At 44.9% G+C, this 24,572-nt stretch overlaps 1 protein-coding gene across 1 annotated transcript in view; it reads right to left on the minus strand.

The window, feature by feature from the left end:
* Positions 1 to 229: 229 nt before the first annotated feature.
* Positions 230 to 24,572, minus strand: part of NT5E (5'-nucleotidase ecto) — a 124,504-nt gene continuing 100,161 nt past the window's right edge. Inside the window, exons 7-9 of the mRNA XM_073589640.1 lie at positions 17,027 to 17,176; positions 7,872 to 8,072; positions 230 to 476 (exon numbers count right to left, since the gene is read on the minus strand). Coding sequence (XP_073445741.1) covers positions 292 to 476; positions 7,872 to 8,072; positions 17,027 to 17,176 — 536 coding nt within the window. The 3' untranslated portion in view covers positions 230 to 291. The remainder of the gene's footprint in view (positions 477 to 7,871; positions 8,073 to 17,026; positions 17,177 to 24,572) is intronic.

The following is a 24,572-nucleotide window of genomic DNA, read 5'->3' on the forward strand; positions in this document are numbered from 1 at the left end:
GAACTTAAAAGTTCAGGGTTCGAACCGGACAGTTAGTGTCCAGGGCTAAATACCAAGCACAGACTTCTTGTGGAAGTCCTTTGCTATGTTTGGCGTTCCGGGGAGGGAGAGAGAGTGAAATTTTCCAGCATGTCAGAAAACCAGGAACATGTGAAATTTCTAGATAATACAGTTATAAAAAAAAGTATGGCATGATTTACATCGTTATATTCACTTTCTGCTAGAAAAAGACAGATCAAAACTGTATTTAATATTTAGAATAAATCTTTGTTTCACATCTTTGATTGTTATTCAGAGTATTTTAAATATCAGCACAATTAAAGGCATCAAAGAAACCATGGATAAGTTCATTCCTATGACGACTGAAGAAGAACTGGCAGAATCTTTATCTGAAAATTGAATCCTCCCTTCCACTGCAGGGTAAATTCGTAACATTCTATGAATATAATTTCCCACGACTGCTACATCAAGATCACCTACAAAAAAAAAGCAAACAAGAATGTATACATTTAAAGAGCACTGTATGATTTACTAATTTAAACTGAATATTGAGTTACTATTAGTGATGAGAGAGCATGCTCGTCACTACTGGGTGCTTGCCCGAGCATCGCAGTGCTCGCGATGCTCGCCGAGTATTTCCGGGGTTGCTTAGCGGGAGCTTGGGTCCCCGCCCTGCATGTTTGATGCTCTTTATAGAGCCAATTAACATGCAGGGATTGTCTGCCATGCACTGTAATGCCGCAGCCATGTTGGTTTTGGCATTACAGTGATTGGCTGGCCGCACAGCGTCATCAGTTCTATATCAGACCAGGCGCCGCCCTGCTCGTCACAGTCACGTCCGGAATCAGGCAGTGTAGGGAGAGTTGCTGCAGAGCTAGGGAGAGATTTGTTTGCTTGGTAGTTACTGTGGGTATACCACATATAATACACATATCCATCTCAACTAACAGTCCTTCTGAGGACTAATAGCTGCATAGATATCAGTGCAAGGCAGGTGGCAGTGTATGTGGAGACTGCAGTGCATATAGCAATAGGGTCCATTCCAGTTCTGTCTGCTGCTGCCTATTTAGAGACATAGCCCCAAGTATCAGAGGCCAGGAATAATTTTTTTTGGGATCTTAATCCTGATTATTTGCTTTAAAAGCAATCCAGAGAACACCATTTTTTCTGCTCCATTTGCTTGTTGGTACTGCAGAATATAGCCTGATCCTTTCCATATTACATTGGTAAAAAAACAGCTATTTTAAATTGGGGTTTGTCTGCCACACGGATCGCATATCAGTGCGGTCAAAATTGTGCCATTTCAGGACTTAATTTTTATTTTGTTGCAGTGTCTTTGGCAAGTTATTAACACCAGTTTGCTGAAACAAAGTTACCTACAGGCCAGATATTTAAAACTGGGGTTTTCCCTCACACGGATCACATATAAGTTCACTCCAAATTCAGCCATTTATAGTGATCGTAGAAAATATTGTACTCCATTTAAAATGGGCAAGGCGTGTGGCAAAGGATGGGGAAGTGGACGTGATGGTGATGGTACATACAGAGGCCAAGCTGAAATTGTGCCACAACAAACACCCAAATCTTCTCGCCCAACCTTCCTGCCCCAATTACTAGGGGACCACAGCAGTACACCACTATTGAACCCAGAGCAGTGTCAAAAGGTTGTTAGTTGGATAGCAGATGCTTCCAGTCACTTTCCCACCACTACCACCCTGTCTTCCACACGGTTAAGTCTGAGTAGCCGTGAGGCTGGACTGCATATTCCTCACCCTGATCCTCCTTCCTCCCACAATGCCGAGTGCCTGGAGACAACTGATCCCAACTTGGTCACTCCGAAGAGCTGTTCACTTTTCCATTTATAGATTCGGGCCTCTCACCCGGTCTACTTGAAGCGGGGCAAGAGGAGATCACATGTAGCGATGCCCAAATATTTCAGAAGCCACGGTCACACAAATGCGACAGTGGGAAAGTGTCACAAGAGGTGGACGATGATGAGACACAACTGCAAGAGAGTCAGGAGGAGGACCAGGGTGCAGAAGTGGAGGACGAGGTGTTGGATGATATAGTAACTGATCCATGCTGGCAGGAGGACATGCAGAGCAAAGACAGCAGCACATGGGGAGGGAGCTTTAACACCCAAGCAGGCAGGAAGAAGCAGTGTGGTGGCTGCAGACAGAAGGTGGGCAAAAGCTCCTCGTAACATCAACACGACAGAAGTTGCCAGTCTGTTAGGTCTTGCCGAGTCTGGTTGTTTTTTAAAGACTTTGGCGATAACCCCAAAATGGGCATTTGTCCCACCTGCCAGGCCAACATCAGTAGGGGTAGCAAAACTACCATCCTGACCATCATCAGCATGATCAGGCCCATGGCAGCAAAGCACCCAACTTTGTGGGCCGAACACCAGGGTCCGTGAACAGTGTCTGTGGGTGACACCACTGCTTCTTCCGCTGTTGTGCGTGCAAGCCAATTCCCTGTCCATGGTGCATGCGAAGATGCCTCCTGCCCTGCACCTGTTGTTGCACACACTCAACTAGCACTATCAGCAAGCATGTCCTTGTCTCAGTGTGCAAACGGAAGCTTTCTGCAACCTGATGGCAGTGGCCGTCCCTCAGTACTCAGTCCCCAGCCACCACTATTTCTCCTGGTGTGCCGTCCACAAATTACATAAGCACGTGTCCCACAACATTAGCAGTACCCTCAACAATGCAGTTACTGGGAAAGTCCACCTAACCTAGGACGCGTGGGCAAGTGTTTCTGGGCAGGGACGGTACATCTGCTGATGGCACACTGGGCTAACAGTGGAAGCTAGGACCCAGTCGGACCTTGGGATGAAACACGTCTTCCCGACGCTGAGGCTTGCGGGCCCTTAGTCAATCAGGGTTGCCCCCCACAGTCTACAGCTCATGCACCTCCTCCTCCTCTTCAGCCTCCATCTCCAAAATGACCACATCAGTCACCAGCTGGAAGCACTGCAGCACTACCTCAGCTAAGTGGCAACAGGCTGTGCTGAAGCTAATATGCTTGGGTGACAAACCGCACAATGCTGAAGAGTTGTGGACAGCTCCGAAAGAGCACGCAGATCTGTGTCTGACACCGCTGAACCTACAGCCAGGCATGGTCGTGTGTGACAATGGCCGGAACCTGGTGGCGGCTCTGTGGTGAGGCAAGCTCACACACGTACCATGCCTGGCCCATGTGCTTAACCTCGATGTTCAATGGTTTCTCAAAACCTACCCAGAGCTGCTTGTCAAAGTACGCCACCTGTGTGCCCATTTTTGAAAGTCAGCTACAGCTTCTGCTGCAATTGCCGTGCTTCAGCAGCGTTTGCAGCTTCCTGCTCACCGACTGTTATGTTATGTCCCCACGCGTTGAAACTCTACACTGCAGAAGTTGGAAAGGATTTGTGAGCAGAAGAGGGCAGTTGTTGAGTACCAGCATCAACAAGGCCGTCATTATTCAGTTCAGACTCTACACCAAAGACCTCAGGAGTGGACATGGATGTCAGACATATGTACCATCCTCCAAAACTTTGAGGACTCCACCAGGATGGTGAGCGGCGATGATGCCATAATTAGCATCACCATCCCGCTTCTCTGTGTTCTGAAACACAATGAAAGAGGATGCATTGCAGGCGGAGCACGATGAGATGGAACAAGGAAGCACAGCCTCTCCTGCTGCACTTTCATATGGTGGCTTCCACCTTTCTCACACCCCCCGCCCCAGCAGCAAACATGGCGGAGGAGTTGGTTTTCTCCTGTCAGATACCTGCTCCTTCACCCCAATCCCACTGCCACCCTCTGTTACCCTCCCTTCCTTTGAGGTGTACTCTGTGCGCATCTACTCCCCCTCCAACCTCCAACTGGCTGTCATCTACCGCCCCCCAGGGCCAGCCACCACCTTCTTTGACCACTTCACCACCTGGTTACTTCATTTCCTTTCCGCGGACATCCCTACTATCATCATGGGCGACTTCAACATCCCTATTGACACTTCCCTCTCAGCTGCCACTAAACTCCTATCTCTCACTTCCTCCTTCGGCCTCACTCAATGGTCTTCTACAGCCACCCACAAAGATGGCCACACACTGGACCTCATCTTCACCCGCCTCTGCTCCCTATCTAACCTCTCTAACTCACCTCTTCCTCTCTCTGACTACAACCTTCTCACATTCTCTTCCCTCTTCACTCCATGTCTACAATCCCCACCCCACAAACGCTCACACCCTCGCAGAAATCTTAAACACCTTGACCTACACTCATTCTCTGAATCCCTTCTCCCTCTCACAGATATAAGTTCCTTACACAATGCGGATGACGCTGCCGCTCTATATAACACCACAATAGCTGTAGCTTTGGAATCCGCTGCCCCACTTACACATACCAAAGCTCACAAAATCAACAGACAGCCCTGGCACACCAGCCTGACCAAAGAGCTGAGGCGAGCTTCCAGGGCTGCTGAGCGCAGATGGAAAAGATCCCACTCCAACGAGCACTTCATCGCATTCAAACAGTCCCTCACTACTTTCAAGACCACACTCGCCACAGCTAAACAAACCTACTTCTCATCTCTCATATCCTCCCTGTCTCACAACCCTAAACAGTTATTCAACACCTTCAATTCTCTCCTCCGCCCTCCTGGACCTCCTCCCTCCCCACTCATCTCAGCTGAAGACTTTGCCTCATTTTTCAAGCAGAAGATTGATAACATCAGAGAAAGTTTTGGTCAACAACCCCCAGAACCCTTCCTCCCGACTTCCCCAGCCCTCCACCTTCAAAACCAACTTCTCCACCATTACAGAAGATCGACTCTCCACTCTACTCTCAAGATCACATCTCACCACCTGTGCACTCGACCCGATCCCATCCCACTTCATACCAAACCTCACCACAGTCTTCATCCCAACCCTAACCCATCTCTTCAACCTATCACTAACAACTGGTGTTTTCCCCTCAAGCTTTAAACATGCCTCCATCACACCTATTCTCAAAAAGCCCTCTCTTGACCCATCCTCTGTATCTAGCTATCGCCCTATATCACTTCTCCCCTACGCCTCCAAGCTACTGGAACAACACGTCTACCTTGAACTGTCCTCCCACCTCTCTTCTTGCTCCCTCGTCGACCGCTTACAATCTGGCTTCTGGTCACACCATTCCACTGAAACTGCCCTTACTAAGGTCACCAATGACCTCTTAACCGCCAAGAGCAAGCGACACTACTCTGTCCTCCTCCTCCTGGACCTGTCGGCTGCCTTTGACACAGTGGACCATTCCCTATTATTACAGACCCTCTCATCCCTCGGCATCACAGACTTGGCCCTATCCTGGATCTCATCATACCTAACAGACCGGACATTCAGCGTCTCCCACTCACACCCCACCTCCTCACCTCGCCCCCTATCTGTCGGAGTCCCACAAGGTTCAGTCCTTGGGCCCCTGCTGTTCTCTATTTACACCTTTGGCCTGGGACAGCTCATAGAATCTCATGGCTTTCAGTATCATCTCTACGCTGATGACACACAGATCTACATCTCTGGACCAGATATCACCTCCCTACTAACCAGAATCCCTCAATGTCTGTCCACTATTTCATCCTTCTTCTCCGCTAGATTTCTGAAACTCAACATGGACAAAACAGAATTCATCATCTTTCCCCCATCTCACGTGACCCCCCCTACAAACCTATCAATTACAGTAAATGACTGCCCACTCTCCCCAGTCCCACAAGCTCGCTGCCTCGAAGTAATCCTTGATGCTAATCTCTCCTTCAAACCACATATCCAAGCCCTTTCCACTTCCTGCCGACTTCAACTCAAAAATATTTCACGAATCCGTTCATTCCTCACCCAAGAATCTGCAAAAACCCTAGTCCATGCCCTCATCATCTCTCGCCTTGACTACTGCAACCTCCTGCTCTGTGGCCTCCCCTCAAACACTCTCGCACCCCTCCAATCTATTCTAAACTCTGCTGCCCGACTAATCCACCTGTCCCCCCGCTATTCCCCAGCATCTCCCCTCTGTCAATCCCTTCACTGGCTCCCAATTGCTCAGAGACTCCATTACAAAACCCTAACCATGACATACAAAGCCATCCACAACCTGTCTCCTCCATACATCTGTGACCTCGTCTCCCGGTACTTTCCTGCACGCAACCTCCGATCCTCGCAAGATCTCCTTCTCTACTCCCCTCTTATCTCCTCTTCCCACAATCGCATACAAGATTTCTCTCGCGCATCACCCCTACTCTGGAACTCTCTACCACAACATATCAGACTCTCACCTACCATCGAAACCTTCAAAAAGAGCCTGAAGACCCACCTCTTCCGACAAGCCTACAACCTGCAGTAACCACTGATCGACCAAACCGCTGCATGACCAGCTCTACCCTCGCCTACTGTATTATCACCCATCCCTTGTAGATTGTGAGCCCTCGCGGGCAGGGTCCTCTCTCCTCCTGTACCAGTTATGATTTGTATTGTTTAAGATTATTGTACTTGTTTTTATGTATACCCCTCCTTACCTGTAAAGCGCCATGGAATAAATGGCGCTATAACAATAAATAATAATAATAATAATAATAATAGCATACAGGGTGATTACACACAGCCCAGCCTCATCTCATCCCAATGTGGATTGGGTGACAATGAGGAGGAGGAGATAGAACAGGAGGTACTTTCACTTTTACTTTTTATAAAAAATTTTGGACAGTGTGTAAAAATATGGCAAGTTTTTCCCTCATCTATAAAATGTTTTTGCTGTTTCTGTCATTTTTTTGGAAGCTAAAGAAAACTTTACAAATCAAGCTAGCTTTACATTAATAAAGTGATCGCCACCAAACACTCTTTCTGTTGGAATCCTCGAAAAACTGTGTGCTGAAGAGAACGCCAATAGATCCCCCGACTAAGCCATCTACTTGAATGAAGTGATAGATGTCTGCAGCCCATGATTCTGATATGAATATATTAAAATGATAATCTCTGTCAAAAATACGCCTCAAGTCTTTTTTAGAGCAGGACAAATAAGTGCCCTACTTTTACCGACTAAGTCCTCCTTCACACAGTACCAGTGTAATCAGTGTTTTGGATCAATATGTCATGAGTGTGTCATCAGTGTTTTTCCAGTATGGCAAAATAAATTACAATGTTTCTCCTATACTTTGCAATGCTAAACACGTACATCACACATATGGCATGTGGATGATAGACTGAGGCCATCCATGGGCTGTACAGGTTTTACACGGATCCATAGACTTATATTAGTTCTTGTCAAATGTGTTACTGGTAAAAACGGACATGTCTCCTTGTGGTCTACACAGACACACTGTCTGTGTAAAAACATGGTCATGTGCACAGCAGCATAGGTTAAAATAGGTACCTGTGGCATCTGTAGCAAAAAATGGATACCACACGTACAGGAAATACGGGCATGTGAAGGAGGCCTAACCTGGAATTTCTGGATGGATTTTGACAGAAATTCTGATGTAGCACTGAGCCGTAAATAACGGTTTTAATATAAGCTTAGCCTTTTGACTGCAGTTAGAAATATTTTACAGTTAATAGTGAATGCAGATAATGTCTTCATATCAGAGGCATGGGCTATAGACATATATCACTTAGAATCCTAATGGTTTATTATGGTTTTCCAGTGTGTCAATAAAACATGTTGGCTGTCCATGATTACTTGATAAGCAGTACCGAAATAATAAAAACTCAAGATGCCAACCCTGAAGCAGATTACATTTAATAGGCTAAAGAGGGATTTGGCAGAAATTGACTGCAATGGAAAAAAATGTAATGTATTGATGTTTTCACGACATAGTTGTAATACTATTTAATTTCTTTTTAAAGGCATGGAGCAATGTACACAACTTACCACTATCATGTTTCAAGCTCTCATTTTTCAGCATACTAAAACCATCTCCCCCATCAGCAAGGAAAGCCGGAAGAACAACTTTGTACACTTCATCCATTTCCACTGGAATATATGTTGGTACCCGACATTTGGTGCACAGAACATGTAATGTGACAACTCTTTCTCCAGATTTTTTATTTAAATTATAAACCACTTTAATTCCTGCAACAGAAAATGAAGGACTATATAAGTGAACTATTTGTAAAGTATTATTTACCAGAAAGAGTTACATTTGTTTTCCCCAAAGTATCTTCCATTATCTTCAGTTAGTATGTCATTTACAGTTTATGCCCAAGCAGCAGATTTAGGGCCGAAATTTCTTCCACTGGCTTATTCAATTAAATTGGATCAGGAGATTTAGACGTATGCCGTACCAATCCAGTTTAGAAATTTTTTATATAAATGTTATGAGTGTGAAGAAACAGGTATCTTAAGTTTCGCTTCAGTTTTATATTTCTCTGTAGAGTAATCTAATGCCAAAACCACATGTGCAATAAAACAGTGGAGATGATCAAAATGTGACATTGACTTTCCACCATGTGTTTTTGTCATTTATTTGAGTATCTCTACAGAGATCAATTACTTTATATATCTAAAAGAAAAGGCATTCTTCTTCCCTGAATTTGTAAAGGCAAAATCCAGGATAAGTAATAGAGGTTTATCAAGTACCAAGATATACATAGTCTTATTATGCACTGTTTTAGGTTTCTTAATGTTCCCATTGTTTGTTTTTTAACTTTCACACATTTTTTCATAAACTACAATAGCTGATAGTTAGTACATCGCTCTGACTATTAAAGGGGTTGTCTCCTCTCAGAAGAAAAGTCTGCAGTCACTGTATGTGACTACAGATTGCTGAAATGTGATAATGTGCGATAACGCCTATTGTCACAATTTCCTTGTATTTCCAGTGTGGATGGGTAGTCTTTATGCAATTTGCCTGAGAAAACCTGAATGAGACTAGTCAATACATGACGACTTCAAGTGTGGGGCTGTCCTCTTATATGGGGAATTCAGGGGAATAGTCAATGTTTAAATTCCCTTCTGAGACCAGATGACCCCTTTAAGCAAAACAAGTAAGTCATATATTAAAACTGGACATTCAGCATTCAACATCTGGAAAATCACCCTTTGTATATTTACAGTATTGTGCAAAAGTTTTAGGCATGTGTGGAAGAGCACAAGCGTGACCAGTGAGCACGGAGGTTATTGCCACAGTGTCCGCTACCGGCCGGAGCAGCACTGTTATAAGCTAATTCACTGAACAACTCTTCTGGGACCTTTTTACAAGCACCCGGATTATCTTCACCGTGGGTCATTGCTTCTTTGACTGCAACTTGGACTATTTCTTCAGGACATCATTGAATCATTTGCATCTAGCTACATGAGGTACATTCTTATCCTGATCTAATTGTGCACATTATCATTTTGAATGAACCATTTATACTCTGATTACCCTAAGTATTTTTAATTGGCTTTTTAATGACAACACCAGTTTTTCAAGTTCTGTTTTTATTTTTCATCTAAACCCCAATACGAAAAAAGATACCGAACGCATTTGTTAATTTTTTTTCAGGTTTTTACTTTACAGTTGTGGTGACTATTGTCTTCTACTTGTGCTGCTGGTACTTTTCATGCAAGTGAGTGCCACTGTATGATCATTATTTATGTATGGGAAAAAATGCTGAAAGGTAAGAATGCTTTAAAAAATAGAAATGCTGATAGTTTATTTTTTTTTATCAATTAACAAAATGTAAAGTGAGTGCACAAAAAAGAAATCAAATCAATATTTGTGACCATCCCTTGCCTTCAAAACAGCATCAGAGCATCAGTCCTTACATACATTTTTTTTAAAACACTGATGGGTTGTTCCAAACAGTTTGGGGAGCTAACCTCTAATCTTCTGTGGTTTAGACTTAAGGGCATGTCACACTAAGCGATATCGCTAGCAATATCGCTATAACTTGTGACGTTATAGCGATATTGCTAGCGATATCGCTGTGTGTGATACTTACCTACAACCTGCTCCCCCGCTGGTTATCGCTGATCGCGCGAGAACAGGCTGGACTGTTTCTCGTCGTCTGCTTCCTGCGGCCCTTCCTGCTGTGACGACGAGCGACGCAGGATCGCCTGGTGTGACAGGTAAGTAGCGACCCCGTCCCCAGCGATGTCGCTAGTGAGATCTGCCTATGTGGCAGCTCCCTAGCGACCACTTAGCGATGTACCAGCGATCCTGACCGCGTCATATCGCTGGTCGGGATCGCTGGTACATCGCTAAGTGTGACAGTACCCTTACACAGATGGATATGTCTCTTCATGTAATCCCAGACAGACTTGATGATTTTGAGATCAGGGCTTTGTGGCCCTATCCTCACTTTCATGACTTTTTGTTCTTCTTTATTTTGAGGATAGCTCTTATTGCCATTAGCTGTACTTTGACATTATTGTCCTGCTGCAGAATAAATTTGGAGCCAAACAGATGCCTTCATGATAATATTACATGATAGATAAGCATCTGACAGTATTTTTGGACATTGAGGACATCAAGATATAGTCATTGTTACAGTTCATACAGTTGTGGACCAAGGAAACTTAGTGCAACAGATAAAAGAAGCTTCATGCTTATTTCCCGTCAACATTGGAAGATGTACAGCAGTGCTATCAGTTCAGAATTGGTAAAAACCAATGGGACACAGCTATATCCATTGGAAGTTAGGAAAAGTACGTCAAGATGTGGTCTTCATGGAAGAATTGTTGCCAAAATCCATGCTTTAAACGTGGGAACAAGACAAAGCAACTCAACTATACACAGTAACATAGAAACTGATTTGCAGGTGCTCTGTACTGATTATTCAACATTTGAAATATTTGTCTGCAACAGAGAAAGTTTATTTGCTGAAGGACTGGAGAGGGGTGCAATTGTAAATGTCTGCAGGTAGCAGTGAGGCTTGTTAGAGCTTTCTAGCAAGTTTGGAGCTGCTTTTCAGCAAATGGAGTTGGGAATTGGTTCAAGGTCTATGTTATCTTCAATGATGAGAAATATAAGTAGATACCTATCCATCATGCAATATCATCAAGAAAAGAGTCTGATTGGCTCTAAATTTATGCTGCTGGGAAGCAATGATCTCAAACATTACATCCAATGTCTTTCAGAACTATCCTCATCATAACGAAGAACTGATGATATACAGTCATGGCCAAAAGTTTAGAGAATGACACAAATATTTTTTCACATGATCTGCTGCCCTCTGGTTTTTATGTGTGTTTGTCAGATGTTTTTATCACATACAGAAATATAATTGCAATCATTTTATGAGTAACAAAAGGTAATATTGACAGTTAGAATGAATTAATGCAGCAAGTCAATATTTGCAGTGTTGACCCTTCTTCTTCAGGACCTCAGCAATTCTCCCTGGCATGCTCTCAATCAACTTCTGGATCAAATCCTGACTGATAGCAGTCCATTCTTGCAAAATCAATGCTTTTATTTTGTCTGAATTTGAAGGTTTTTGTTTGTCCACCCGTCTCTTGATGATTGACCACAAGTTCTCAATGGGATTAAGATCTGGGGAGTTTCCAGGCCATGGTCCCAAAATCTCTATGTTTTGTTCCCTGAGCCATTTAGTTATCACCTTTGCTTTTTGGCAAGGTGCTCCATCATGTTGAAAAAGGCATTGTTGATTGCCAAACTGCTCTTGGACGGTTGGGAGAAGTTGCTCTTGGAGGACATTCTGGTACCATTCTTTATTCATGGCTGTGTTTTAGGCAAGACTGAGAGAGAGCCTATTCCCTTGGCTGAGAAGCCACCCCACACATGAATGGTTTCAGGATGCTTGACAGTTGGCATGAGACAAGACTGGTGGTAGCGCTCACCTGGTCTTCTCCAAATAAGCCGTTTGCCAGATGTCCCAAACAATCGAAAAGGGGATTCATCAGAGAAAATGACTTTACCCCAGTCCTCAGCAGTCCACTCCCTGTACCTCTTGCAGAATATCAGTCTGTCCATGATGTTTTTTCTGGAGAGAAGTGGCTTCTTTGCTGCCCTCCTTGAGACCAGGCTTTGCTCCAAGAGTCTCCGCCTCACAGTGCGTGCAGATGCACTCACACCTGCCTGTTGCTATTCCTGAGCAAGCTCTGCACTGCTGGTAGCCCGATCCCGCAGCTGAAACACTTTTAAGAGACGGTCCTGGCGCTTGCTGGTCTTTCTTGGGCACCCTGGAGCCTTTTTGGCAACAAGGGAATCTCTCTCCTTGAAGTTTTTGATGATGCGATAGATTGTTGACTGAGGTGCAATCTTTCTAGCTGCGATACTCTTCCCTGTTAGGCCATTTTTGTGCAGTGCAATGATGACTGCACGTGTTTCTTTAGAGATAACCATGGTTAACAGAAGAGAAACAATGATGCCAAGCACCAGCCTCCTTTTAAAGTGTCCAGTGGTGTCATTCTTACTTAATCATGACAGATTGATCTCCAGCCCTGTCCTCACCAACACCCACACCTGTGTTAATGGAGCAATCACTGAAACGATGTTAGCTGGTCCTTTTAAGGCAGGGCTGCAATGATGTTGAAATGTGTTTTGGGGGATAAAGTTAATTTTCTAGGCAAATATTGACTTTGCAAGTAATTGCTGTTAACCTGATCTTTATAACATTCTGGAGTATATGCAAATTGCCATTAGAAAAAATGAAGCAGTAGACTTTGTAAAAATTAATATTTGTGTCATTCTCTAAACTTTTGGCCATGACTGTAGTGCCCACAGAGTCCAGATCTCAACATCATCAAGTATGTCTAGAAGTAAATGAACAGACAGAAGAATTTGTGCAAACCTACATCCACAGAAGAACTGTGGTTAAGTCACCAAGATGTTTGGAAGTACCCTGCTCAGCATTTTCAAAAACTATGTACAAGTTTACCTAGAATAATTGCTGCTTTGATGCTGTTTGAAAGGTAAAGAGTTGTCATATCCAATAATGATTTGATTTAGATGTCTCTTTTGTTGATTCATGTTACATTTTATTAGTTTATAAAAATAAACTATTAACACTTCTATTTTTTAAAGCATTCTTACTTTGCAAAAGTATTAGGCAGGTTGTAGAAAAAAATTGCACAGCAACGTATATGTATTGTGGTGCTGTGACCACTGTGTCCACTACGGGGGCGCTGTGTGGGTGTCCCAGGAGAGAGGATGAGTGGCAGGATGCTGAATGATCATTATGTATCCCAAGGTAGGTGGCCTTGGGATGGAAGCTTGAATATGTGTGTTGATCAGCAGAGGTACTGCTGAGCTTTCGTTACACTGTCAGGGAGAGCTTTCAAGGTAGCTGGTGAGACGGGTGGAACCAGCTACCTACAAACCCACCTAGGGGCGGTGTCTAGAACGCCATAGTAAAGTGGATGTGTGTGAAGGACCTGCAATGAGGTCATAGCCATGTGATCCGGTGGGCGTGGCTACGGACCATATAAGGTGACCAGGGTAGGTCACATGAGTGAATGCTTGGACCCAATTGGTCCATATGGAAGGTCTCGTGCAGGGAGATGTGGCTGCCTTCCTAACAGCACGTGTGGACGCTGTTTAATGGCTGCAAGTGCATGAGAGTTCCCAGGGGAGGGAATGGACGTCTGCAGTGTGGTGAACCAACCATGAGGTAACCCGGCCATGGGGTGAGATAACTGTGAGGCTAGAGAGCCTGCATATTGGACATTGCATAACCTGTGTGACTACAGGGTTAACAGAGCGGAGCTCTGTCATGGACGCTATGCTGTTGATATGAACTTTCTGTTGCTTTTCATGGTTTATGATGCTTAATAAACCGCATGGACTGTTAGAGTTATATGAGAAACCCGTGCCGGACCTGATTATTTGGCTGCTTAGCGAGTATCCCCTACCTTAATAACAAGCGCTACCATACAGTATATACATATATCACAACGTACAAGAAAAAAAAAGTTTATTAACCAGCACTTTAACCAGCAATGTTATCTTAAAATACATTTTGTTCAAAACAACAAACATTTCGGTACTTTGTGTTTTGAACAAACCGTAGCAGGAAGTCATGTGACTAGGGATGAGCGAATATACTCGTTAGGATTGGGTACTCGGCGAATAATGCGGTACTCGAATCCTGGCGAGTAAATTTCACTACTGGCCTCGCAATATTCGGCACAGTCCCTGCACAGCCCCCTCACAGCCCAGCACAGTCCCGCACACCCTGGCACAATCCCGCACAGCCCGGCTAGTCCCCGCACAGCCCGGCACAGTCCCCGCACAGCCTGGCACAGTCCCCGCACAGCCTGGCACAGTCCGGCCAGTCCCCGCACAGCCCAGCACGGTCCCGCAGAGCCCAGCACAGTCCTTGCACAGCCCGGCCAGTCCCCGCACAGCCCGGCCAGTCCCCGCACAGCCCAGCACAGCCCAGCACAGTCCCCGCACAGTCCTCGCACAGCCCGGCATAGTTCCCGCACAGCCCAGCACAGTCCCCGCAGAGCCCGGCCAGTCCCTGCACAGCCTGGCACAGTCCCCGCACATCCCGGCACAGTACCCGCACAGGCCAGCACAGCCCCACACACAGCCCATTACTCGCATTTCCCATAGACTTACAATGGACTCGCTACTCGTTACGAGTACCCGAGTATTAGGAGCAAATCGTAACGAGCACAGCGAGTCCGAGTATTTCACTACTCACTCATCCCTACATGTGACCACATTTGACAACTCGGTAACAGAGTAGAAAGTTACCAACAAGTAAATTGTACAATTTTCCATGGGATCTACAATGTTTTAATAATCTGTGTGCCCAGAAAAAAACCCTTTTAAAGCAACATTTAAACACTACTACACAAAGAAGAGGCAGAACTTTTTTTTCTTTCCCCAAACTACAATGAAAGTTAGAGGACCTTTCCCCAAGTTTTACTTGTTGATTTAGACACACAATGCAATAGTGGTTGCAGAGAGGAATATATATTTATATATTTTTGGGTGGCTCATATGTAACTTGACTGTTTTGTACCAAAATAGTTGTTCGGCAGTAAGTCACAGACAAATTAGAAAAAATGTTTTTTGGGGGCTACTTTCAGAGAATTGCTGTTGTGTGACATGTCGCCGTGTAGTCCCAACCTAAAACATATTTTTTATTTTTTCATTCCTCATTTCCTTTGTAGAGATATTAGCTTGTAAACTTTACATGCTAATTTACACTAACATCAAGGGAGTATTAGCTGAAATTCTTCACTGAGGGCATTTAATATTTCCGCCTGCATCACGTTGACCAATCATAAGCAGGTGTCATGTAGGGGGGAAAGAAAATACCTCCAGGGAAGGCTAAAACCTGCTTTTTCTGAGTGATATGGTAAGATTCATGTTTAACCAGTAACAAAAGTCTGACTGGCGCTTCCAAGCTAATGTGAACAGGTGCATACTAAGAGCAGCCACCTCCATATACAAAATGCAAAAGAAGTTGCAATCTGTCATGCTAAAGCATGTAGACATGGAATATATGAATAGCAATACTGCTCTGGATATGAAAAAAATTGAGACGCTTAGCACATAATTTGTCTCAATTTTTCTTATTATCCAGAGCAGTATTGCTATTCATATTTCATACATTCCATGTCTACATGCTTTAGCACGACAGAGCGCAACTTTTTTGCTGTATATTATATATGGAGGTGGCTGCTCCTAGTATGCACCTGTTCACATTAGCTTGGAAGCGCCAGTCAGACTTTTGTTATTGGTATGTTAGCTCTCTGACCGAGCACTCCGCCCTTCAACATGTTGTGGTTTTAATTACAGCAGGATGCTACCTACCCATAAATACTGGCTTTAGAGAGAGGTATCCACATTTACCCAGGAATTCAGACTTCAGAATAAGAGAGGCATTCACACTAGACACACAGGGTCCCAGCAGTGTGAGACCACCTTGTCGTTGGTTGCTGGGCAGGCATGAATTAACCAAATTACGTGCTAAGAGTCTCAATTTTTTCTTATTATCCAAAGCAGTATTGCTATTCATATTTTATATATTCCATGTCTACATGCTTTAGCACTACAGAGTGCAACTTCTTTTGCATATCATGTCTAACCAGGTCACACAGATAAGTGAATACGTTGCAGGGTAGAGCAAAGCTGTGTGTCATTACAAACACTGCATCTATTCCAGGTATGCTGAATAACATCCCTTTACCTGGAATTGATGCAGAGCGGTGTATATGACCAGCACTGATCATACACTTAAGCTCTTATATCACCACAGGTCAGTGTGCTGCATAAAGTCCAGGTATTGGTGATAATGCGCCAGTACCTGGAAATGATGCAGATCAAGTGGTAAGTGGCAAGCACAGTTCACACACTACTCTTATCTCACAGCGAGGAAAAGCATAGTTTGCTTCAGTGCTTGTCACATACACTGCTTTGTATCAATTCCTGGTAAAGGGGCCTTATTCCTCAATACCTGGGATAGTGCGGTTTTGTTTGCAATGACAAACTACTCTGCTCTCATCCCTCTACATGGTAATCGCCAGCAAGTAGGTCTGTGTGACCTGCCACCTACACATCAGTCTCACCATATCACATAAAAAAAATCAGATTCTGACATTATCTGGGGGCATTTTATTTTTTCTCCTACATGTTGCCTCTTGCTTTTGATTGGTCAATGTCATGAAGGGGAAAAGTTATCAAGCCCAGTGAAGAATCTCTGCTAATGCCCTTTTGTTTTTAGTGGAAATTAGTATTTAAAATTTACAAGCTAATATCCTTGCAACAGATATGAGAAATAAAAAAGTAAAAAATATGCTTTATTCAGACCTCCAGCCTCTACATCATGATGTGACCAGTTAAGCGTGTAATACAGTATGTGGTGAATGATGGTCTTCTTTTTCCCAAAAAGCTCATACGTTAATTTATATGTACCAAAAAATATAATTGAATATGAAATCTCATCCTGCAAAAATAGGTTCCTGAATATGTTAATCCAAACATAAGCTTGGTAATGAAGAGGAATAAACCATCTGGTACTAAAGTTATTACATACTTTTTTTGGTTCTACTGGAACAGGAATGATTCCACACATTTTGTAAAAAATGGCATACGAATGACTTAGAAAATGAGAAATTTAACATACCACCAACTTGCAAAAATTCTCCAGTACTGGCCCCATAACGATGCACGCTGTGCTCAAATGCTTTTTTAAGAGTTGACCCTTTAATTTCAATTAGATCAAAAGTACCCCCAAACGGTAGCACAGATAACAAGTCTTCCAGAGTTATACTCCCTGTGAATGAGAGAACATAAGATTATTTCCACAAGAGTCATCATCATGTATTGATATTCTTCATACAAGTTTATGGGTCCATGAAAATCACTGACCGTCCATGGATGGTATCAGTGTGAATTCTGTATGCGGTTTGTGATTAATATTGCAAAAGATACCAGAAGCTTTGTAATTTCCTTATTTATATGTGAAAAACATTGATAGTAAAAACTGACTCTGATCAAACACGGAGGATAAAACGGACACTGCTCAAACACTGAGGGTAAAACGGACACTGATCAAACACTGATTAAACTCAGATTGAATGAGGCGTTATAGCATTTCTTCATAAAAATTGACCTACTGCACAAGACCGTGTACAACATTAAAGAGGACTAGTTAAACTTATTTTCTAAATTTATATAATACAGCTCTGGCAAAAATTAAGAGACCACCACATCAAAACCCTGTCATGGGCAGCCCATTCTCCAGACCTGAACCCCATTGAAAACCTCTGGAATGTAAACAAGAGGATGACGGATAGTCACAAGCCATCAAACAAAGAAGAACTGCTTATTTTTTTGTGCCAGAAGCAGTGTGAAAGACTGGTGGCAAGCATGCCAAGACGCATGACAGCTGTGACTAAAAATCATGGCTATTCCACAAAATATTGTTTTCTGAACTCTTCCTGAGTTACAACATTAGTATTATTTTCTCACCATGGAAACAACAAAAACTCTCACTGTCGCCCTGATCCACTCCCGCCTGGACTACTGTAATGCTCTATTAATTGGCCTCCCTCTCACTCGACTCTTCCCTCTCCAATCTATCCTTAATGCAGCAGCCAGGGTTGTCCATCTGGCTAATCGTTACTCAGACGCGTCCGCTCTTCGCCAGTCGATACACTGGCTGCCAATTCATTACAGGGTACAATTCAAAGTACTTGTTCTCACCCACAAAGCTCTCCACAGTGCGGCACCCCCTTACATCTCCTCCCTCATTTCTGTCTATCGGCCTAACCGACCGCTGCGCTCTGCAAATGACTTTCGACTAACCTCTGCCCTAATCCATACCTCCCACTCCCGACTACAAGACTTCTCCCATGCTGCGCCAATCCTCTGGAATGCTCTACCCCAAGATATTAGGACCATCCACAATTTGCATAGTTTTAGGCGCTCGCTCAAAACACATTTGTTCAGAGCGGCCTATCACATTCAGTAATCAAAGTCATGTTATGTTTGTGTGTGTGTGTAGCCCATTCACTATCTCCATCTAACCCCCACCCCCTGAAGATGTCTGGACCGTCATTGTAAATACATCATTGTAAATACAAACCTATGCTTTGTATCTCCCCCACCTCATTGTAGATTGTAAGCTCCACAAGCAGGGTCGTCTTATTTCGCTTTAATTATTGTATTGTTAACGTTGTTACTTATGACTGTTGTGTTAGAAACTGTTCAACTGTAAAGCGCTGCGGAATATGTTGGCGCTATATAAATAAAGATTATTATTATTATTATCGCTTCTAATTGATTATGAACTTGTTTTCTTCGCATTATTTGAGGTCTGAAAGCACAGTTTTGTTTTGTTTTTAATTTTGACTTTTTCTTTGTCAGAAAAAAATACAAAATTTATTGCTTGGAAATTCGGAGACATGTTGTCAGAAGTTTATAGACTAAAAGAACAATTTACATTTTGCTCAAAAATATACCTATAAAGAGAAAAATCAGATAAACTGAACATTTGAAAGCGGTCTCCTAATTTTTGCCAGAGCTGTATATACACCGCATTTTTTGGATTTTAAGACGCACCCCAATTTTCCCCCCAAATTTGGGGGGTAAAAAGTGCGTCTTACATCTTACAAATACCGTATTTTTCGGATTATATATTGTAGGGATTCTACTCGCTCAGGTGCAGCGGAAGACAATCAGGAGGCAGGTTCCTTTAAAGTTCATGGACTGGATCAGGTGTTTCAGCAGGTCCTCCATTATTCCAGGTAGTGCTTGCTGCCTCGCTGAAAATTGACCAAGGACATGCAGCAACGGTCTCAAGTCTCCGCTGGAAATGCTGCCCGCACGTCTAGCACAAATTGTAGGGATTCTACTTGCTCAGGTGCAGCGGGAGACAATCAGGAGACAGGTTCCTTTTAAAGTTCATGGGGTTTATTTCATCATAAACCCAAAAGCAGCACATAACAAAAGAGAGAGCCTCTAGCTTAGGCAAAAAGAGAACACAAATGTCCGTTACTTCAAACTCAGTCCTAGAGCCTCAGCACACACGGGAGGCTTAGTCCTCCCCACATACAGCTCTCTGTTTCATGAGCAGTCCACGCTATAAGGCTATAGCTACACCCACGAACCCAGCAGCTGACTGGTCAGGTGATTGTGACCTCACCACAGGTCCTGCAGTACATTAGAGGTATAGTAATATCATTATGCCTTACATTACGGAGACAAGCCATCTCTGAGACACATCTCCCATCCACTATACAACCCTTAACCACGCCACATACCTCCCCCTCTCTGCCTAAAGCCGTGGGACTTGGCACTTTCACCTACCAGACAAGGGATTCTTGAGAGGGCATCGGCATTCCCATGTAGCTTCCCGGCCCTATGCTCTACCTGGAAGCTCAAGTCTTGCAGGGCTAAGAACCAGTAGGTGATCCTAGCATTCTTACCCTTTGTTTCCCTCATCCATCTGAGTGGGGCATGGTCGGATATTAGCCTAAACTTCCGTTCTACCAGATAGTACCGTAACGTATCCACTGCCCACTTTATGGCCAAACACTCCTTCACTACGACTGAGTAATTCTTTTCGCATGAAGATAGCTTCCTACTCAGGTAGAAGACAGAATGCTCCTCCCCATGTATCTCCTGGGAGAGGACTGCACTTACCCCAACATCTGAGGCGTCTGTCTGAAGGATGAACTCTTTTTTAAAGTCTGGGGCCACCAGAACAGGTTGCTTACACAGAGCCCCTTTCATTTCTTGGAAGGCTGACTCTGCCTCTTTGGACCATCTGACCATTACTGACTTTGTCCCCTTTAGAAGATCAGTTAAAGGCGCAGCCATCGTGGCGAAGTTTGGGATGAACCTTCTGTAATATCCCACGATCCCCAGGAAGGATTTAACTTGCTTTTTGGACACAGGTCTCGGCCATGTTTGAATTCCCTCTACTTTATTGATTTGGGGTTTGAACTCGCCATGCCCCACTACATATCCCAGGTACTTGGCTTCTTCTTTCCCCAAGGCACACTTCTTTGGGTTTATCGTAATCCCCGTCTCCCTTAGAGCATCAAACACTGCTTGGACCTTTTCCAGGTGAATCTCCCAATCTGGGGTAAAGATGACGATATCATCCAGGTACGCGGCAGCGTATAGCTTATGAGGCGCAAGGATTCTATCCATAGCCCTCTGGTAGGTCGCCGGAGCTCCCTGCAGGCCAAAAGGCATCCGGATATACTGGAAGCACCCATCTGGTGTAGAAAATTCAGTCTTCTCCTTGGCCTCCCATGCCATGGGGATCAATATCCCTTTTTTAAATCCAAGGTAGTGATGTACCTGGCAGGTCTAAGTCTCTCGATGAGCTCATCAACATGTGGCATGGGATATGCATCGAACTTGGAGACCTAATTCAGCTTCTGGTAGTCATTGCAGAACCTCCATTCACCATCAGGTTTTGGGACCAGGACAATCGGGCTTGACCAGCCGCTCTTGGATTCCTCAGTGACCCCGAGCTTCAACGTACGGTGCACCTCCTTGGAGATTACTTCACGACGGGCCTCGGGAATTAAATAAGGCTTCACGTTCACCCACACATGTGGCTTGGTCAGAACTTCATGCTCCACGACCTTCGTGCACCCCGGCAACTCTGAAAACAGGTCCCTGTGTTTCTGGAGTAACTCCCGGCACTGCTGTTTCTGAGCCTTCGATAGCGTCTCCATTATGGTAACCACTTCAACCTCACCTTCTAGGTTGCCCAGCAAGCACGGAGTTACCGTTGGCTCTCTATCTTGCCACGGGTTGATGAGGTTGACATGGTAAACCTGGTATGGTTTCCGTCTTTTGTGTTGGTGGATCTTAGAGTTTACATCCCCAAGCTTCTCCACCACCTCACACGGTCCTTGCCACTTGGCCAAGAACTTACTCTCCACCGTCGGAATTAGCATGAGAACTCGGTCTCCCGGATTGAACTGCCTCACTCTTGCTGACCGGTTGTAGACCCTGGCCTGAGCCTCTTGTACCTGGCGGAGATGTTCTTTAATAATGGGCATCACCTTCGCAACCCTCTGCTGCATCAGTGCCACATGCTCAATGACGCTTCTGTAGGGCGTGACTTCAGCTTCCCAGGTTTCCTTGGCTATATCTAGGAGACCTCGCGGATGTCGGCCATACAGAAGCTCAAAGGGCGAGAACCCCATGGAGGCCTGGGGAACTTCACGGATAGAAAACAGAAGATACGGTAAGAGACAAACCCAGTCTCTACTGTCTTTCTCTATGACTTTTAGCATGCTCTTCAGTGTCTTGTTAAACCTCTCAACAAGGCCATCTGACTGCGGATGGGTACACTGAAGTCCTGAACTGGGAGATTTGCAGAACCTTGCACAACTCCCTCATCACCTTGCTCATAAAAGGTATCCCCTGGTCGGTCAGGATTTTCTTCGGCAAACCTGTCCGGGAAAACACATGGACCAACTCGCAGGCTATACTCTTCACGGAGTAATTTCTTAGGGGAATTGCCTCAGGATAGCATGTGGCATAGTCTAGGATGACTAATATATACTGATGGCCCCGGGCTGATTTAACTAAGGGACCGACCAAGTCCGTGGCAATTCTCTCAAATGGCACCTCAATAATGGGCAATGGGGGTTCCGGAAATGAGATGTGGGGGCAGTAAACTGACATGTCGGGCAGGACCTGCAATAGTTTACTATTTCTCGGTGATACCCAGACCAATAGAACCTCTGTACAAACCCGTTCCTGCGTTTTTTCCACCCCCTGGTGTCCCCCCAAGATGTGTGAATGGGCCATGTCCAACACTTTCCGTCTATAGGGGCCTAGGGGCCTGGTACTATTAACTGCTCTACCAACTCCTCCCTTATTTTCGTGACCCGGTATAACAACTCCCCACTCATCATAAAATAGGGAAACCTTGTGTCTGCTCCTGGCTCTTGTGTAACCCCATTAATGATGGTGACATTGTTGAAGGTTTCTCTCAGTGTTGGGTCCCTATGTTGGGCAGTCCCAAAATTCTCACCGGCCACCCCTAACTCCGGAATGTCAGATACAGGGGACCTGTCCTCCTCCTCCCCCACAAGGACACATAAAGGAAACCTGTCTGCCTCTGGTGGTGGAGGTATCCTATTAGGGTTCATTGGTTCCCTGCTTTTGCTAGCAATCTCAGAACCTTTACTCCACAGCTCCGAAAACAGACAGAAATCCCGGCCTATAATTATAGAATGCAACAAGTCCCGAACGATACCAACTTCATGGGACTCTGTGTCCATTTCAATGTTCACCCTGGCCATAGGGTAATCCTTTGCATCTTCATGTATGCACCGAACACTGACCTTTTTACCCGGGAGTAGGTTGAGAGGAAAAGTGGCCCTTACAAGGGTCACCAAGCTCCCTGAGTCCAGCAGCACCATTACTGCTCGACCGTTCACCTTTGTGGGGCATGCTTGAGGCCCCTCGTTAGGTGGAGAGTTCACACTGCAGACTGGGTATGCATAGTACGAACTACAGCGTCCCATGCTGCAGTCCATCTGCTTGGTGGTTTGGGGACAACGGGCAGCTATATGTCCTGGCTCATGGCATCTCCAACAAATAATATCACCCGTGGGGACCTTGGGCACCGCCTCCCCCGCCCCTTTTGACCTTGGATGCCCCACCCCTTTTTGGGACTCTGCCCCCTGCTGGAACCCCCAATATGGAATGGGCTGCTTCCCCAAGAAGCCTTCCATCCCCTAGTATCTCTCGACCAGTCTGACCAGTTCATTGGCATTCTGGGGATCCCCCTGGCCAACCCAAGTCTGTAGGGGTCTTGGCAGGGAATGCACAAACCGATCCATCACCACTCGCTCTACCATCTGCGCAGGCGTAGAATACTCGGGCTGCAGCTATTTCTGGACCAGGTGCAACAGGTCGAACATTTGGGAGTGAGGCGATTTGTCCTGTGATAAGCCCAGCGGTGAACTCGCTGTGCCCTGACAGTCATTGTCACCCCCAAATGTGCGATAAACTTGGCTTTTAGTTTTGGATACTCCTTGGCATCTTGCAACGTCAAGTCATAGTACGCCTTCTGGGGCTCCCCCCGTAAGGTATGGGTCCAGTACCTCTGCCCACTGCTCTGGCTGAAGTTTTTCCTTCTCAGCCACCCTCTCAAACACTGTCAGGAAGGCCTCAACATCATCCTCAGGGGTCATTTTTAGTAATGAGCATCTTACCGCCTTCCTGACGTGCATGTCATCAGCCAGACCTGGGGTTGGGGTGCTCGTCCTGCCCTCCTGGATGGCGGTTGCCAGAAGCTGCATCTGCTGCCGTTGCTCCTGCTGGCTCTCCTGGAACTGCTGCCGTTGCTCCTGCTGGCTCTGCTGGATCTACTGTAACAGCCTGTTGGTCTCCTGTTGCTGTGCCTGGGACTGTACCAGGTGTTTCAGCAGGTCCTCCATTATTCCAGGTAGTGCTTGCCGCCTCGTTGAAAACTTGACCCAGGACATGCAGCAACTGTCTCCAGTCTCCGCTGGAAACACTGCCCGCACGTTTAGCACCAATTGTAGGGATTCTACTTGCTCAGGTGCAGCAGGAGACAATCAGGAGGCAGGTTCCTTTTAAAGTTCATGGGGTTTATTGCATCATAAACCCAAAAGCAGCACATAACAAAAGAGAGAGCCTCTAGCTTAGGCAAAAAGAGAACACAAATGTCAATTACTTCAAACTCAGTCCTAGAGCCTCAGCACACACGGGAGGCTTAGTCCTCCCCACATACAGCTCTCTGTTTCATGAGCAGTCCACGCTATAAGGCTATAGCTACACCCACGAACCCAGCAGCTGACTGGTCAGGTGATTGTGACCTCACCACAGGTCCTGCAGTACATTAGAGGTATAGTAATTTCATTATGCCTTACATTACGGAGACAAGCCATCTCATAGACACATATCTCCCATCGACTATACAACCCTTAACCATGCCACTCTAATATATATATATATATATATATATATATATATATATATAATATCTGTAGAATGTAAGCCCAAAAGGGCAGGGTCCTCTCTCCCCTCTATATCAGTCTGTGATTGTTAGTTTGTTTACTGTAAGTGATATCTGTAATTTGTATGTAACCCCTTCTCATGTACAGCACCGTGGAATCAATGGTGCTATAGAAATAAATAATATATATGTATATATATGCACA

Source organism: Dendrobates tinctorius, unplaced genomic scaffold, assembly GCF_039654945.1.
Source record: "Dendrobates tinctorius isolate UK_male_01 unplaced genomic scaffold, ASM3965494v1 ptg000111l, whole genome shotgun sequence".
Taxonomy (NCBI): domain Eukaryota; kingdom Metazoa; phylum Chordata; class Amphibia; order Anura; family Dendrobatidae; genus Dendrobates; species Dendrobates tinctorius.